At 43.3% G+C, this 18855-nt stretch overlaps 1 protein-coding gene across 1 annotated transcript in view; it reads right to left on the minus strand.

Moving 5' to 3' along the window:
* LOC117521153 (receptor-type tyrosine-protein phosphatase mu-like) overlaps positions 1–18855 on the minus strand; it is a 467264-nt gene that overhangs the window by 317172 nt on the left and 131237 nt on the right. Inside the window, exon 3 of the mRNA XM_034182503.1 lies at positions 12829–13103. Coding sequence (XP_034038394.1) covers positions 12829–13103 — 275 coding nt within the window. The remainder of the gene's footprint in view (positions 1–12828; positions 13104–18855) is intronic.

The raw sequence follows: 18855 nt of genomic DNA on the forward strand, positions 1-18855 counted from the left end.
TGATCAAGACTTAAATCCAGGATTTCAGGGATTTCCTGGATTCAGCCATCAGTTCATGTGTCTGGGTCCTCAGCCTTTGAGATTGAGAGGCACCTGAGAAGATCTTATGGGGTTGCTGGACAGAGGTGCTTGGCGATGATGATATGCTTGCAGGAGAATGGTCCATGTGGTGCTTCCTATCTTACTCTATGGTTGTGAGACTTCAACTCTAGCCAGTGACCTATAAGGCAATGACTGTTTATCTTTGGTACTGGGTCACTTTGGAGGATCCTTGGGTACAACTGGCATGACTTTTGTGTTAAACCATCAGTTACTTAGGGAGACTCAGGCCCTGTGTCCATACGGCATGTTTTTTCTGAGAGGCAACATCTTTATTCAACTTCTCTAAATGAGAATGGAGAGCATGTGGCCACATGCAGATGCCTCCAGAAAAAACAAAGTAACCAGCATCTTTTTTTCAGAGCACCCTGCTATATTTTGTGCAGCAACTTGAAGTCTTGAAAATGCCAGATTTTTTTTTTCAGAAAGGCACTGTGACATCACTGGGGCACCTTTTCAAACAACTACTCAAATGGAGCAAATGTGTGAATCCTACCGAAGGAGTTTTTGTTTTTGAGGGTGGAGGGGAGGGCACTGGAGGGGGTCAAAGTCACCTGATTTGTCACCACAAAATGTATCACAATAGAGAAAAATCATGTGATAGCAGATTGGACAGACGCCATGTTCCTGCTGATGGTGAGTGCTTTTTAGCTCTGTACATTGTAAGATAGCCGTTTATTGTCATCTTAGAAACTAATCCTATGACGAGCCTGTTTTCCTTTTAATAAAGCGCTGAGATGAGTGTTTCTGTATGCCCAGAAACGGTGCATTTGTGTCATAAAAAAACACTAGCTGGACATGGCGCTTTTGATGACAATCATTACTTGCATTGTGATGGAGTGCCAGCTGCAACATTTGGTCCACTTGGTCCATTTCTCTGGGCATAATCCAGCATGCACCAGCTGGAGAAAGCCAAGAGGATGCCCACATAATATAACTAAGGAAAAGCGTTGGACCGAACGTCGACGTTGGTTGATGTAAAATATCGTGTCAATTGTATGTGATACACCATAGCTCAAAATTGCTTGAGTGTATGAAGGTCTTAAGACGAAGGTACTTTAATAGACTGACACGATTTGTTAGTGATAAACTGTTGTAGACTTTAATGGTACATACATGTGGGTTTATTAAAGGTATTCATGAAAATATCATTGCTAAGTAGAATATCATGAACAGAAACTCTGTATTCTCAAGATCGACAGATTTATTGAATGATCAATGTCATTACAACATCAATAATATGTGTATGCCACCGACATTAATGAGCGAAGCTCCTCACCATGTCATTTCAGTCCTTCAGACTTTTTTCCAGTAAAATGGTTATGGGGAGCATTAGCATGGCTAAAGCACTTCAACTTCTTGGGGAGATTTGCCCCCAGACTCTCCCCCAACCAGGGCCCTCTTAAGCATTTTTTTTCTTATTTGCCTCTCACATGCTGGAAGCTGCTCACCATCTCACCGTGTCAGTTAAGTTCTTCAGACTTTTTTTTTTGTTTTAAGTAAAATGGCTGTGGGGAGCATTAGCATGGGTAAAACACTTCAGCCCCAACCAGGGCCATGTTGAGCACCCCTGCCACCATTTAAGCATATAAAAATGCATACAATAAAGTTCAAACAGCACATAAAACAAAACATGTCACAGCACCACAAGGTTTTAAAAGAATTTAATCATTTGGGCACTACCCACTAATTACTTTTAAATCTGAGACATGTTTTTGGGCTGTTTGATCTGGGCACTCCGTCTGTGAAGTTTTAGCAACGTGCTTAGCAACGCCAGTGACTCATCTGATGCAGAAACAAACCAGAAGTGACGTTTGCGTCCAATTTTTTTTTTTTTTGGGGGGGGTGTTTTTTTTTTGTGGCGACTGAATCATTGTTCCCCAAACCTATTTTAGCTCACATCATGTGACCTTTGGTTCTGGTTCAGGCAGACACTGATATGACGAGGAAACAAACTGGAAGTGATGTCGCCACGACGGGTCCTTGTGGCGGATGAAACGGATTGCACAGCACATGTGGCCATTCAAAATTGGCACTGCCCACAGTTCTAGGACCATTCTTGGATTTTTTTTTTTTCGAGTTCGGCCTTACTTGATGTTCGGTATTACTTGACTGCAGCAGAAAATGCTTATTTCAGAGAAGTGGGGATGGATCAAATGTCTGCCTGAGTGGTTGCCATCTAGGACGCAGGTCAATTCTATGGTGAGGTGGTGGTTCGACAGTGTGCGACACCCTCACATGCTCCCAGTGTGAACGCTGGCCATACAACTTAATTCAGACATCTACTGCCCCCTACTGCTTGTATGAAGACATGACCTTTAGCAGCCCTTACTGTAGGGCCTTGTATGTTATATTTATAATCACCATCAGTCGAGACAGATGGGCCTCCTGTTGCTGTAGAGTTTTTGTGTAACAGTGTAAAGCCACAATTGTACAGCTTCAGCTGGACATAATCCAAAATAACAGCCTGAGGGATTTCAGGGTATTATGATCCACACAGAGAGAACCATCTCCCAGGTTAATCCTTTCTCCTGTCAGCTCATTCACAATGGAAGTCTCACCTTGTGTCTGGATGCCAGAAATGATCCTTCTACCAGCAGCATTGGACAGTGTCAAGCTAGAAACCGCTAAAGAACAGAATACTGAATGTGAGAACACAACTGCATGATTTTGTTGATTTGTGTCTCGTCTTTCAGTGGAAGAAATAGGAAAGACCACTCAGTCTTCCCAGCTACAGCACGTGCACGATTTGCTTCTATTGGGAAAAAACTGCACTCACATAATCCAAAATAAATATAATCCTTTGAAAGAGAAACTACTGTTTGAATTAGATGTGTAACAATTAGTATGTCAATTATACAGTAACAGATACGACTACATAGATACACAGACCCCTGAAGGGATCCAAATATACTACAGGACAACTGATGGCTCCATTTTAAACTTATTAATTGGTTAAAATGAGCTTCTTCAGTCCTACATCCACGTCTTCAAGCCTCTGCAAAAGTTACAAGGTCTTTGCAAAGCTCTTGCAAGGCTGATCACAGGAACATGAATGTTGCAACATAAAAACAAAACTTGTCTGACTGTTGTAGTAGTAAGTAAAATGGAAAATTGTACCAGTTTGAACTTTACGCTGAGGTCAGAGTTTGTTCATTCTGTCATACAGGTTCAGAACAGGAATGTTAAACCATGTGAAGAGCTGGCTTCTTCTGAGTTTGAGGTGCTGCCCAAGTAACGAACAAAAGGCAAGCGGAGGCAAGACCAGTGTGCTACAGAAGGTCCTTATATTAAACAAAGAAGTGTATCAGATTCTCTTTTATTGCAGTAAATCAAATCGAATCACATTTAATCAAACTGTCCTACCATAAAAAGTATTATTCCTGAAATGTATCTATTTCTGGCATCCAAGTCACACTTTTTTTCTGTATGTGGAACTCATGTTTTACCCCTCAGTGCTGTCGTCACCCCAGTGCCTGAGTGGGTGGGCACTGGGCACTGGTTTGTTAGTGTGACTGCTCTGGAATGGAGATGCATTGGGTCACCAGACGTACAGGAAAGGTAGATCAGGTATCAAGACCTTAGTCAAGTTCAAGGTCAAGGTCACAGCCCCTAAGGTCTTGGTCAGTAATTCTGCCACCCAGGGACGTCATCGCCATGGGGGCTGAGAGCTACCTCTGGCAGCTTACCTTTTCACATTGCATTTCTCTGGGGGTGGCTAACAGTCAACAAGAACTCAGTAGCACATGTGCATACCATGGCATGCCCTGTTGCTGAACACAAACATGCATTGGACAACATATTGGATGTTTCTTGGACAAAAGAAATCATCAGGTGGAGGTGCAGGAAGCTCTTAGCTCTTGGGGGGCAATGAGGGCCGAGACACTGCAGATTTTCCTTGCTAACAATCAACTCAGCAGGTGGTTTGCTGATGAGCTTCTCCCCTGAACATAAACACCTGATTGTCAATTAAATCACCTGCTGAGGTGATTGTTAGCAAGGAAAATCTGCAGTGTCTCGGCCCTACACCCCTGCTTAGCCTGTGGTGTGTACCATAAGGACTTTTAAATTCCAAAAAAGCATGCAGTGGAAAACACAATGGATGATATTTGATACATAAACACAGATTGCTGCCCACAGTGTTTGGAACAGAGAGTAAAATGAGTTAATTAGCTCTTTAATTTGGGATTTTATACATTGTCGTATACTTTTATTATTAGAGTTTGTTTTGTTTGGTGTTTTGATTCCTGGGAAAGCCCTCAAAATTATTATCATTATTGTTAATAACAAACGCATGATTTTTGTGTATATAAGTCGCAGCAGAAACAAGTCGCAGGACCTCAGACTAGTAAACGTGACTTTACACTCTGGACATATGGATTGTATTGTTTATAGGAGAAACATGCACACCCAAGTTTGAACTGAAACAAACTCAAGTTAGAAATCTACAGCAGAACAAAACAAAAGAATGAATCTGCATGACGGCCTTCAGGCGAGTCTCAGGTGTAGTCTAAGAATCACTTCTCAGTAGGAGAGAAATGAGACTTGAGAACAGTATGAGATGAAGTCCTTTACTTTGTATTTGTCATACGTACACCTGTGAAGACACCATACAGCCCTCACTGTGCCACTTTGGTTGTGTAGCCTCTTTAAACCCAATATGCATGCACCCAAAACACAACGGGCCTCATTGTATCAACGTACGTACAGCGATATTTGAGCGTATATGGGGTGTACGCCAAAACGGCTGTGCTACTTGGCATTTATCAATGTGGTCGTTGGCGTACGGCTGCGCTGAAAATATACACCAGGTCGAGAGGGTGGCGTAAATTATACACCAAAATGAACCAGCGCTGGAATCCACATAAAAATGTAAATGATCAACATGATAAACAGTGCCATCATACAAATCAATGCATATGTTACATAAATAACACTTTCTTGATTATACTATGTAATAATTAATACAAATCCCGCTTTTGCGGGATTGTTGGTCTCGAGCACGATCCGTGGCTACAGCGCTGACTGCAAAGAAAGCGCTGCTCGCCTTTTTCTCCAGACTTCGAGCCTGGAGCCAGAGCAGCGCTGAGCTTAACTTTATGTGGTGTGATCGTTTTAGACAATGAAATTGATAATTACAACTGTAGTGTTGTCATTCCTTTCGCCCGTGCTGCAATCAGGTTTTGTCGGCTCCATTCGTTTGTTACAATAAAATAAATAAAGAAATACATTTTAAAAATAAAGAAATCTGAAAAATTAGGCGTGTCTTATTAATTGAGCAAGCAAATATCCACATGTGAAAATTATTGACATGTGAAAAGAGAATACAGTGGTCCCTCGCTATAACGCGGTTCACCTTTCGCAGCCTCGCCGTTCCGCGGATTTCTTTAGTCCAATTTGCATGCTTTTTTTACAGTGCATTGTGGTCTGCGTGTCTGTGTATAAGAATCTTCTCGCCCACAAGAAAAAAGAGCATCAACAACTATTCTTAACTGTGTTTGTCACTCGGAAAAAGACACCTGCAGCGAGGTGTGAGTGGAAAAAGGTGCGGCGTCAGACGAAAAGGCGCGATCTGTGAAATACTGGTCAGTCACTATTAATAATTTCTTATGTGTCCAACCTCGTAGGTTGATCGTTAAAATGAAATTCGTTAGTTCTAAAAGCCATCATAATTATTTATAGGAAAACGTTCTATTTTTATTTCTCAAACAAATGTTTGGGCCACTCGCTCCTCCACACGGGAGGAGCGAGTGGCCCAAACCCGGGAGGAGCTCTGAGTCGAGCCACTGCTCCTCCACGTCGAAAGGAGTCAGTTGAGGTGGCTCGGCATCTTTTCCGGATGCCCCCTGGACGCCTCGCTGGAGAGTTGTTCCGGGCACGTCCCACTGGGAGGAGGCCCCGGGGAAGACCCAGGACACGCTGGAGGGACTACATCTCTCGACTGGCTTGGGAACGCCTTGGGTTCCCCCGGAGGAGCTGGGTGGAGGTGTGTGTGAATCAGGAGGTCTGGGCGGCTTTGCTTGAGCTGCTGCCCCCGCGACCTGATTCCGGATAAAGTGGAAGAAAATGGATGGATGGAGTTTGGGCAAGAAAACACGTTGGCTTATTTTTCTAGTAAGGCTTGAACTTTGAGAGTGTTTACACACAAGAGAAAAGTGAGAAAATGTTATAGCCTGATTGAGAAAAGTGTAATAAAGTGTTTTACAGCTTTTAAAACGTCTATAATAATTGTAAAAAAAAATAACGCTGACTACGTCGCAGACGTCGCTTTTTGCGGACCTATTTTTAGAACGTAACTCCCGCGATAAACGAGGGACCACTAACACTTTTTTGATTAGACTACAAAACAATTAATATGACGGCCGCTTTTGATGCTCTATTGGCACGTGTCGTAATTGGTGAAGTTCTTTTTCTTTGCCGTCTTCCCTGGCTTCCATGTCGTAAAATAAGGGTTGTCTGAAGCGGAGTCTGAATATTTATGGGCGTGTTTATTATAATTACGATTGTTTTCACCCGCCGCATTTATCAAGGTCACGTCAGGGCGTATGCCGGAAATGGGCAGGTGCGCACTGCTTGATACATGTCCACGGCAACTTTGGTGTATTTCAAATTTACAACGTAAATTTGCGCCACAAGTGCGCAACTTTGATACATGAAGCCCAATGCAACTGGTTGCCACACCATTTTCTGGTGCATTTTCAAGCCGAATGATAATTGGTAGATGTGAATTTCTGAGCTTTTTTTTCCCCAAACCTGATTCTTAAAATGGAAGACAAATCCTCTAACACATTCTGATATGATTTAATTCACACAAGCGTCTAATCCTAATTATCAAAGTCTATAGACTGAAGGTATTTGGATTAATTGGTCGCTGAGTGATGGTGTGAGAGAGGATATAATTGCAATAATGACTACTGCTCATTATTTCTCCTCCGTTCAGGTCCTGAACCCTGTGAAAATCATTATGTGGGGAGGTGGGAGGGTGTGTGTGTGTGTGTGTGTGTGTGTGTGTGTGTGTTGTGTGTGTGTGTGTTGTGTGTGTGTGTGTGTGTGTGTGTGGTGTTGTGTTGGTTGGGGGGGGGGGTGAATCAGAATGAAGCGGTGCTACTTTAAACCCAACCCTCCAGGTCTCGTTCGCTAATAAAATTCTCAGAGGTCACCGCCGCAGCAAAGCATGGCTGCTGCTTCAGAATGGTCAATGAAGACGGGGCTACTCTCGCCGCCTGCCACCAATCAAAAATGCTCTCGCTGTGAGGGTTATGCTGTTTAATGTGAAACAGCCGTGGCCCCGTCTCAATTTCCAGAACTTTGCCTGTGTCCTTTGAAACATGAAAGGAGCCTGGTAAAATAACAGTGAATAAGTCCGGGCTCTCCATATAAAGGGCCTGCACACTTTTGACAATGTCAAACAGATTCACCCAAATGCATCCATCATGCCCAAAACAATTCAGCCCTGTCATTTCAGTGAGGTGGAACACTGACCCTTATTATGCCCCCTGGCACATACTTTCTTTGTCAATCAACAGCAACTCCAAATGGCTAATGTGTCGTCTTAATATGCAGTGCACACTACTGGCACTCAACCGCATTCACAGGTTCAATGAAATGGTGAATTTCCCTGCAACAAAACCTTCATATATTAGACTCTTCGCCTTCCTTACCCATAGTCGCACATACCATAAATTCATGGGAACTGGTGATACTGTGGACAGCACAGTAGCTAAGACGTTAGCACTGTTGCCTCACAGCAAGAAGGTCCTGGCATTGCTTTGCCACCTGGTCCTTTCTGTGTGGAGTTTGCATGTTCTTCCCGTGTTCACATGGTTGGTGGGTTGGAAGCTTTAAATTGATGGTAGGTGTGAACATGTTTGTCTGCAATAGACTGGCAGCTGGTCCAGGGTGTACCAGTCTCTTCTGGGAAAGGCTCCAACTCCCCTGTGACCCTTAATTGGAATAACTTGGTGTAGAAATTGGATATATGAAAATGAATGAATGAATAACAAAACAATACCTTGTTCAGGTTTGATGTCTTTCTTGATCTAGGAATAATCAATACCACCATTGTGTTTCAAACTCAAGAAACCATTTCATTGAGCAGTGACATCCTGCAGATAAGACAATTGTTTTGGCTGAACTTCTAGATGTCCTCTATCAGGTCAAGTCAGGTCTGGGAGCATGCGGATGGCAACCACCCAGGCAGACAACCTCGCCACCTCTAGACAGGTGAAGTATGGTGGTTCTTGGTCTTCTCCATCAGCTGGGTTCCTCAGCACTGAAGAACCTGTGTGCTGGATCATGCCCAGACAAACACACCATGTGTAGCTGACAGTGCAAATGATATTCGTCATCCTGGGGTGGCCATCTGTTTGACATAAAGTCATTCCAGCAGTACAAAAGGATCATCATAAGGGATGTAATACAAAAGACATCTCATCACCACCTTCAGTCACTGGTTACTGTCCAGTTCTCCCAACCATACAGTAAGACAGGAAGCACCTGGTCCCTGACGACATGGACCTTTGCTCTTTGCATCATTGTGCTCCATCTTGAAGAAGTAAGTCCTATATAGGCCATGAGATCCACTGGTGCTGGTACCTATCCCCAGATTCTCCAGCATGAAGCATCTTATTCAAGGACACACAGGGAGCATGACCAAGAATCTACATATCTACCTGCTCTACCTGCTCTTCAATTGTGACCATACAGTAAATTCTGCTTGCTCAGACCATCATGATTAACTTATTAACCCAACAATCATGCCAAATATGAAATCATGCTTTCACCCTGAGGGATGAACTTATGCACTGAGCAGCTGCCTTGTTCCACTGCCTAATCATTTAATGGCATTTCACCTTAACCTCGCGGCCCTGCCAACCCCACACCAGGTACGATTTCCACACAAACATGCGGACGCCTCAGAAACAATTAGCTTACTTTCACGCCGCAGGCTCTCCCTCCTCAGCGGCAAATCCCATCTTTGCTGATGTGATTTAAAATCTGATTAAATTTCTGACGTCCTTCAGTCAGTAAGTTTTTTTCACCTCTCATGTTTTAAGTGGCCATCCTTCGCCTCTTTAATCTGGAGGCTACCATAATCAACAGCCGTGTTCCCGTTAAAGCTGAGGGCGTTGCCACTTCATTACTCCTGATAGAAATGGTCAAACACAGTGCTGGGCTGCCTTTTAAATAATCTGCCTCATCGATGTGCTGCAGGCAGCCTTCTAGGTTCAGGAGTGAGCCGCAAGTGCATGAACGTGTTAAAAACACGAGGATGAAAAAAGCACTAAAACAGGAAAAGCGTGCATTTACCCATACGTTGAAGAAGCTCATCTTCCACTGAAGAGTCTCTCCACATCAATTAACATTTGGCGGTCTGCTGGAAAAAGCTCAGTGAAGCTACAGCCAGGCATGTGTGAAATCACCTTGCCCCGGCTAGCAGCCACGCACATTGGTGAGTGAGAATGAGGTTTTAGAATTGGAAAAAGAAAAGAGGCTTGGATGGAAGACAGCAAAATAGATTACCATGGATACCTAATTTCACTTCAAAAAATCAGTATTTTAGGGCTCCTTCACACATAGTACGAAATGTGGTCGAATTGCCCGTGAAGTGCACATGAAGCAGGAATCGTATGCAATACATGCAAATTGAAGCTGCCTCCAATGCCTCGAACACCTGTTGCTACAACTATTTGCGCACACCAGCGGCTGAAAGACAGAGTGTGCGCTGTGAGGAGGCCCATCGATCCCTCTCGCAGCCAAGGTTGGGTAGAAGTACTTTGAAAGAATACATGTGGATTACATGTATGTAGGTACATACACTCAAAAAAATATAAACGCAACACTTTTGGTTTTGCTCCCAGTTTGGATGAGAATGAACTCAAAGATCTAAAAACTTTTTCCACATACACAATATCACCATTTCCCTCAAATATTGTTCACAAACCAGTCTAAATCTGTGATAGTGGAGCACTTCTCCTTTGCTGAGATAATCCATCCCACCTCACAGGTGTGCCATATCAAGATGCGGATTAGACACCATGATTAGTGCACAGGTGTGCCTTAGACTGTCCACAATAAAAGGCCACTCTGAAAAGGTGCAGTTTTATCACACAGCACATGCCACAGATGTCGCAAGATTTGAGGGAGCGTGCAATTGGCATGCTGACAGCAGGAATGTCAACCAGAGCTGTTGCTCGTGTATTGAATGTTCATTTCTCTACCATAAGCGTCTCCAAAGGCGTTTCAGAGAATTTGGCAGTACATCCAACCAGCCTCACAACCGCAGACCACGTGTAACCACACCAGCCCAGGACCTCCACATCCAGCATGTTCACCTCCAAGATCGTCTGAGACCAGCCACTCGGACAGCTGCTGAAACAATCGGTTTGCATAACCAAAGAATTTCTGCACAAACTGTCAGAAACCGTCTCAGGGAAGCTCATCTGCATGCTCATCGTCCTCATCGGGGTCTCGACCTGACTCCAGTTCGTCATCGTAACCGACTTGAGTGGGCAAATGCTCACATTATCTGGTGTTTGGCACGTTGGAGAGGTGTTCTCTTCACGGATGAATCCCGGTTCACACTGTCCCGGGCAGATGGCAGACAGCATGTGTGGCATCGTGTGGGTGAGCAGTTTTCTGATGTCAATGTTGTGGATCGAGTGGCCCATGGTGGCGGTGGGGTTATGGTATGGGCAGGTGTCTGTTATGGATGAAGAACACAGGTGCATTTATTGATGGCATTTGAATGCACAGAGATACCGTGACGAGATCCTGAGGCCCATTGTTGTGCCATACATCCAAGAACATCACTCATGTTGCAGCAGGATAATGCACGGCCCCATGTTGCAAGGACCTGTACACATTCTTGGAAGCTGAAAATGTCCCAGTTCTTGCATGGCCGGCATACTCACCGGGACATGTCAACCATTGAGCATGTTTGGGATGCTCTGGACCGGCGTATACGACAGATGTACCAGTTCCTGCCAATATCAGCAACTTCGCACAGCCATTGAAGAGGAGTGGACCACATTCCACAGACCAACAATTGACAACCTGATCAACTCTATGCGAAGGAGATGTGTTGCACTGCATGAGGCAAATGGTGGTCACACCCCAGATACTGACTGGTATCCCCCCCCCCCCCAATAAAACAAAACTGCACCTTTCAGAGTGGCCTTTTATTGTGGGCAGTCTAAGGCACACCTGTGCACAATCATGGTGTCTAATCAGCATCTTGATATGGCACATCTGTGAGGTGGGATGGATTATCTCAGCAAAGGAGAAGTGCTCACTATCACAGATTTAGACTGGTTTGTGAACAATATTTGATGGAAATGGTGATATTGTGTATGTGGAAAAAGTTTTAGATCTTTGAGTTCATCTCATACAAGATGGGAGCAAAACCAAAAGTGTTGCATTTATATTTGTAATCTGATTACTTTTGGATTACTTTTCAAAGTAATCCTACCCAACCTTGCTCGCAGCAGGTGTCGGCCAATTCCAGGTGACACACACGCAAACATCTAACACTGCTCGCTCTGCCATTCGTACTATTAGCATGACAACAGTCAGCAGACTATCACTTATGAGCTGGATGTGAATGTGTCTAAGTGCCCCCACAAGTGTGGTTTTGCAAACAGACACAGTGACACGGTGTGTGTGTGCTGAACTGACAGGGGGTGTGTCTGGCAACAGGAGCAGCTGTGGAGATCTGTGGTTCTGGGACGGACGTGAACTAACAACTGTCCACTGTGACGCGCATGTGTCTGCTTGCTGTCCTCATGTGGACATACATAAAAACATATATTGCTGTTGCAATAGGGTGCAGCAAGCATGTGCATGGCGCACCATTGACAGGTTACCCCAGGTGAAACGGACCGTCAGATCATAACACGCAGCCGGCGATCTCAATGTCACATCATCCATGTGAGCTCTGTTCCACATGATGCGGTGGTCCTGTCGTGCGGCGCACCATCCACAAGACACGCGTGTTGGGCAGGACATGCAGGGCGGCTGGACACACCACCAGCAGATGTGGACATGATAAGAGCGCCCTGCTTCTCATTCATATCATTTCATGACTGTACGTCTGTGTCCATGGGTCATCTAACAGAAGGAACAGATGGATCATACTTGTATTGTCCACTTGATAAGAGGGATTCAATGAAATGTGGTGTTTTTATATGGTGTGTGGTTGTATTTGTCTTAAATACGTCCATGTCCTTCTTGATATCTGGCATTTCCCCACACCTTTACAGGACAGCGATGATAGCTCAGTGGTAATGTTTCTGGTTGACAATCAGAGCTTTTGGAAATTGCAGGTTCGAAGCCCGTGGGTGGCATGTATTTTTTTTTTCACAGCAACTGCTTGATGCGGTTTACACATGCTGCAGCTGCTCGCACTGTGTTCTCGCATGCACAAAACCGTCACATGTATTTTTTTTTTCCACAGCAGCTCACACTGTGTTCCCACGTGCACAAAACCATTGCAGCAGCATAGTTCATGCCTGCCCGCCGGCTCGATGTTTTCTTGGTTCGCTCATACGAGCTGTTCCGCCGTGATTTGCCCCGAGTTGTACTTCTTCGTACAATGTGTGAAGGGGCCCTTATAAAGGTTTGAATGGGGCATTGTTGGACTGCTTGGCCATTTTCAAAAGACTAAAATGTTGTTCTGTTCACACATTAATAAATTTAGTAAGGCTGTTAATCTTGACTACATTTCCTCACCTGGTAAAAGCTGGGCCAGTAGGTGCTGATGGCCAGCTCTACCTGTCCCCAGGTGCGAGTTGCTGAAGAGGACACATTCCAAACAGGCATCCCCATGGGACTGTTGTTTTCTTTGATGTAGACGTTTAGGTGGCCCGGCCGGCTGTTGTCTCTGCCTCCTATGTAGTAGTGGAAGATGACACAGTGGGTGTCGTTCTCCTTCAGCTGAGGCGTCAGCAGCAGGGCCTTCTGTCCTGCAAATCGCCCTGAAGTGTTCACCATCATGAAAGTTGAGCCTGCAAAATTAAGGTTTTTATATCTTAATCTGAAAGAGATTGCTATACAACAGAAATAGTTATAGGAGTTTAATTTGACAACAGTTCAAGTGGTGTCAACAGCTGTTCACGGTCATCTGGTGGATCACAATTTCATTTCAATTTATTACATTTTTATAGCACCAAATCACAACAAAGCTGCCTCAATGTGCCTCACAGGTCTAAACCTTACCAACCCCTAGAGCAAGAACACAGGTGACAGTGGTAAGGAAAAAACTCCCTGTGATGATATTGAAGAAGAAACCTCAAGCAGACCAGACTCAAAGGGGTGACCCACTGCTTAGGCCATACTAACAGTTACAAGGTTTTTACAAAGTTTTACAGAGCTGAAGAAACAGAAAACAGGAATTTAAAACATCTGCTGCATCAGCTTCAAGCATGGTATCTCGCTATCAGTCCAGCATCCTGTTATCTACAGACACCACTCCTACGCATTTCTCTCTGCACCATGGACAGAGAGGAAAAAGAGCAGAATCAGTCAGCTGGAAAAACCACACCTAAGGTATAATTCATTAACATTATATGGACAGAAAAAACCCATGTAGGTGCCTGACTTAAAACACTTACAACACCGAGCCCACCCCACTAATTCCAGTGGAAACAAGAAGGAGCTCTGAAAGAGTGCAACAAGTGTCTCAAGCCCCGGTCACACAGCACTAACGAAGGACAACAAAGCCCAAACGAAACAAGAAATCTGGACTTTCATGACTTTCGGAGAGATCATTACACCTTTGTCCGTTTCATTCCTGCAGCTGGCGCTTTGTCAGAATTTTTAAACTGCTGAAAAAATGTGAAGGAATAACGATGACAACCTCAATTCGTCTGTATTTCATTTTGCTTTCTTTCTTGGCAGTTTCTTATTGCTTGCTTAGTTTTTGTAACGTTAGCACATCGTTTGACTTTGACTTTCATTCAACCTCTCAAGTCAGGTTGACGATATCTGAACGAATCAAGAACTAAAGCTTCAACGAGCTGAACGTAAAACATCTTTGTATCGTTAATGAATTGTCCATGTTTGAGACGATAAAGCAATGTTTTCATGCAGACACAATAGCATTAAGAACATTTTATCAACTGCTTTAACTATTTACACATGCTCCAGCCGTTTGTTGCTGCCTGGGTGTGCACACACGTTGTGAAGACAAACAAAATCCCGCACCTGGAAGTACTACGGCCATGAGCACAGGGCTGGCTGCGCTTAGTTTTATACCTGCTTTCGTGAACGTTTCCTTTTGATTTTGTTTAAAGCATCGAGGTCAACCTTCACTTAATTTTTCTTTTGTTAGTTTCAGTTTTGTTTCATTCCTTTCTTTGCTCTTGATTCGCAGGCTTTTCAGTGATAGGAAAGGTGCAGGATCATTCATCCACCTTTTCTTGATGTTTGTGTGAGTTTCTGACTTTTATTCTTCCTCCAGCTATCATTGTGTGCCGTGTGGCCGGGCCCTCAAATGTAAATTATTCTTTGTGAATCAGTGATACCGGAACAGATGGCTCTATATGGTTTGGCCAACGATCTCCAGCCCGACTCCTGGAGAGCAGTTGTTCTACTTCTTTTCTAACTTTTTCTGCTCCACCCACAACTAATTAACTCAGTCAGCTTTGTTCACCCAATCAAAGAGTTGAGAAACACCGGAGTAAAAAAAAACAGTTTTGAGTAGAGCAGGTAGACATAAAACACATGCAGGGCAGGTTGTCAACCTCTGGTCTTGATGTTTGATCATTGATCAAGTTCAGTAGAGATGAGCAGAGGTGGGACAAAGTGGCCATCAAGTCACTCTCAAGTCATCAATCAGCAAGTCCCAAGTCAGCTCTCAAGTCATAATGACCACCAATTGTTTGCAAGCTGACTTGAGGACTATAAGATTGATGACTTGAGAGTGACTTGATAATGACTTCATGAGTAAAAGGACCTGGGAGGAGTAGGTCAACAAACACACATGATCTTGGCCCCAATGACTGAGTTTGGGCAAATTTAACCTTGTTGAGCAATTCTGGAGACTATCTCCACATATGTGCCATATTTGTCATCATTGACCCCGATGGACCGCTGCTGCCGTCGCTGCCAAAGATGTGCCAACGTTTGGTGCAAATCAGAGAAAAAACTAAATTTTGACCAAAAAAAAAAATACCTTGTCCCCAATGATTTGGCAAATCTCACCTTGCCTAGATAATTCTAGAAACCACCTCCATATGTGTGCGTTAGGTACAAATTGTAGTGAAAACTTTTAATTTTGACCTGCGTGCCCACCACCACTACCATCAATAACCTTGACCAACAAACGAGGCAGTAGATAATGAGAAGGATGGTTTATAATGCTAATGGAACAAAACAAAAACAGACTACGCAGGCAGAAAGCAGGTAAATAAGTTGCTGAGGTGAAATATTTTATTTTTCATGCTAAAAATTCAAGTATGGACTCTGAATTGTTAGGGGGTGGGGGGGGGGGGAATTGCCTCCCTCTTCAAATTGCTAAAATAAAGCATCTCTAATCATTCTCATTCATCAAAGTACAAAGACATTTTAGGAGAAGATCCTAAGAATGTTGGATGTTTGAAAATGGTGTTTTCCTTTAATGACACAGGGACGAGAAATGATGAGAAATCAATAAGTTAAAATCTATTTGCCCAGCAAGTCCCATTTACTAGATTTTATTGCTTCCATTCAATAGGAAAGGTTAATCAAATCCTCTCTCCTTTCCCTAATAAAACACAAGCCAGAATTATTATATTGGCAAACTTTCAAGGAGATGCAGAAGACATTCTATTTGTCATCATCCTATTTAGCTGGCGTTGGAAATGAGACGGCACAAGTGCATTTGACACGCAGCCAAAGACACTCCGTTTATGGTGAAATATGTATTTAATTTTTTTTTTTTTTTTTTTTTTTTTTGTGAAATGTGACAGTGAACTGAAGGTGCATTTTGCTTCGAGATGAGGAAAAAAAAATGTGTGCACCGCCGCTCTGCATGCAAAACGCAGCTCAGCTGCAGCGGATGTGAGTCTTTATTATTAACATATGGTGATTGGCTGAGATTTGTTGTTAAAAAGAAGGTGAATTATGTTAACTAAATCAGCAGGGTCGCTCCCCAGACTCTCACAAACCCATATTTGTTCCATCAATGACTCGAGCCTGCCCACTTGTCTTGTTGTGCTGCACTCGTAACGCTCCCCAATTCCATCTGTCTCCAGCTTCAGATAACGAGTGGGGGCTCTGTGGCGCTGTCATGTTTACACAATGAAACAGGGGGTGGAGGAGGAGGAGGAGAGGCAGCGGGCTGTGATGGCACCAGTCAGGCCTCTCGGGTTTGTTTGTCAGGTGGAAGCAAGTTGCTGTTTTAAACGATCTCAGAGTGTTAGGATCGTGTGAACGTTTCAGTGAAGAGCCACGGACACTTGTAGTAATGACTCACGTGCACTCAGTCATGAAAACACACAAACACAGACACAGACAAATAAACCACGCTTGTTTATTGGTGACAATGTGCACGTTGGGATGTGCAGCTGGAATGCAGAAAATGTGATTTCTGCTATTTGGGCCACTTAGAAAACCACATGAAGTCAAATATGAAAGTGGAACCTCTTGGTTACGAGTAATCCTCCGCCGGTTAGATGGAGAAACTTGCTAACTAGATAGCGACGCTGTTTCATCACTGTAACCTGGGCATGACCTTAAATATGTTCAAGGTCACTCAAGGTCAATTTAGAAGTTGCGTATTATTAGCCCATATATGACTTCCTGCCCATGTCTAATAGTAACCATGGGTTCATCTGGCACACTTTAGCCAATATACAAGGGGCGATCTGAGAGGTTTTGAGTTTGACCCAGAACACATAGGGTGTGGTTCTCCATCTTTTACATTCTGAGAAACCAACATTTCTCAATACAGTGGTCCCTCGCTATAACGCGGTTCACCTTTCGCGACCTTGCTGTTTCGCGGATTTTTTTTAGTCCAACTTTGCATGCTTTTTTTTTTACAGTGCATTGTGTTCCACGTCCTCATCAAGCAGCCGGTCGCGACACCGCGAAGGGAGAGCACACGCATTGTGTTCTGCGTGTCTGTTTATAAGAATCTTCTCGACCAGAAGAAAAAAAGAGCACCAACAACTACCCATAACTGTGTTCTACACTTGGAAAAAGACACCTGCAGCGAGGTGTGAGTCAGTGGAAAAAGACGTGACAGCGCAGCGGTGCCAGGACGAAGAGGCGCGATTAGAGGAACTGTGAAATACTGGTCAGTCACTATTAATAATTTCTTATGTGTCCAACCTCGTACGTTGATCGTTAAAATTAATTTCGTTAGTTCTAAAAGCCATCATAATTATTTAAAGGAAAACGTTCTATTTTTATTTCTCAAATAAATGTTTGGGCCTGAAAACAGGTTGGTCTTATTTTTCTACTCAGGTTTGAACTTTGAGAGTGTTTACACACGAGAGAAAAGTGAGAAAATGTTCATGCCTGATTGAGAAAAGTGTATAAAGTGTGTAGTGAGGGGTTTTACAGCCTTAATACTTCTATAATAATTGTAAAAAATAACGCTGACCACTTCGCGGATTTCGCCTATAGCAGGCTATTTTTAGAACGTAACTCCCGCGATAAACGAGGGACCACTGTATTGCACCCAGTGAGTCAGAACATCCCTTGCAGTGGAGAACCACACCCTACTTCTGCTGGGTCAGGCTCCAAAAGTCTCAGTTGCCCGTGGCAAATGATAAAAGCTTGAGTAACCTTTTTTGTGACCTTCAAGGTCACCCAAGACCAAAGGTCATGTGAGTGACATACGAGGTCTATTAGAAAAGTATCTGACCTTATTATTTTTTTCAAAAACCATATGGATTGAATCACGTGTGATTGTGTCAGACAACTTGAACGCGCAAAGCCTCCTCTCCTCTTTCCATGACAAAAACTCCTGGATGCTGTGTTTTATCCAGGACGTTGTCTGACTAGCACAGGAATTGTGAAAAGACATGGTCATCAGCACTTTTTCAGCACATTGAGACCAGAGGTGTCAAGTAACGAAGTACAAATACTTCGTTACTGTACTTAAGTACACTTTTTAGGTATCTATACTTTACTCCTTTACTTATTTTTCTGCCTACGTCTGACTTCTACTCATTACATTTTCACACAAGTATCTGTACTTTCTATTCCTTACATTTTTAAAACAGCCTCGTTACTCTTGGCTTCAGTTTAATGTTTATTTATATATATATATATATATATATATATATATTTCACGTCATGTGCGCCTGTAATCAACTTTTCTGCAGCACGGCTTTGCTTTGAACCGTGAACCAATCGAAGCAGTGGTTCGCAGATTGAATGCTTCGACCTATTGCTTCGTTTATTCTTTCTTTCTTTCGCTTAATTTTCCCCCGCTAAAATCCTAAAGAGCATACTTCTGTGAGTATTATTTACCTTTTCTATGTTAACCGACCTGTTATGGTCTTCTGAAACAGCTCATAGATGTATTTTCTAACTTAAAAACGGGAGCGACGCTAACGCGTTAGCATGTCTATGGCGTTTTCAATGTTAAAAGTTAGCATTAAGCAATTGCAGCTCTCATCACGTTCGGGTGCATTTGTTTTCAAATTGTAATATTTCTTAAATTTATTTTTGTTTATATATCAATAATCTAATGATTATTATATACAATTTTAGAGAAAGAGGCAAAAAGAACCTGAATAGAAACACAACAGAAAATATAAAAGCAAC

This window comes from Thalassophryne amazonica, chromosome 12 (assembly GCF_902500255.1).
Source record: "Thalassophryne amazonica chromosome 12, fThaAma1.1, whole genome shotgun sequence".
NCBI lineage: Eukaryota > Metazoa > Chordata > Actinopteri > Batrachoidiformes > Batrachoididae > Thalassophryne > Thalassophryne amazonica.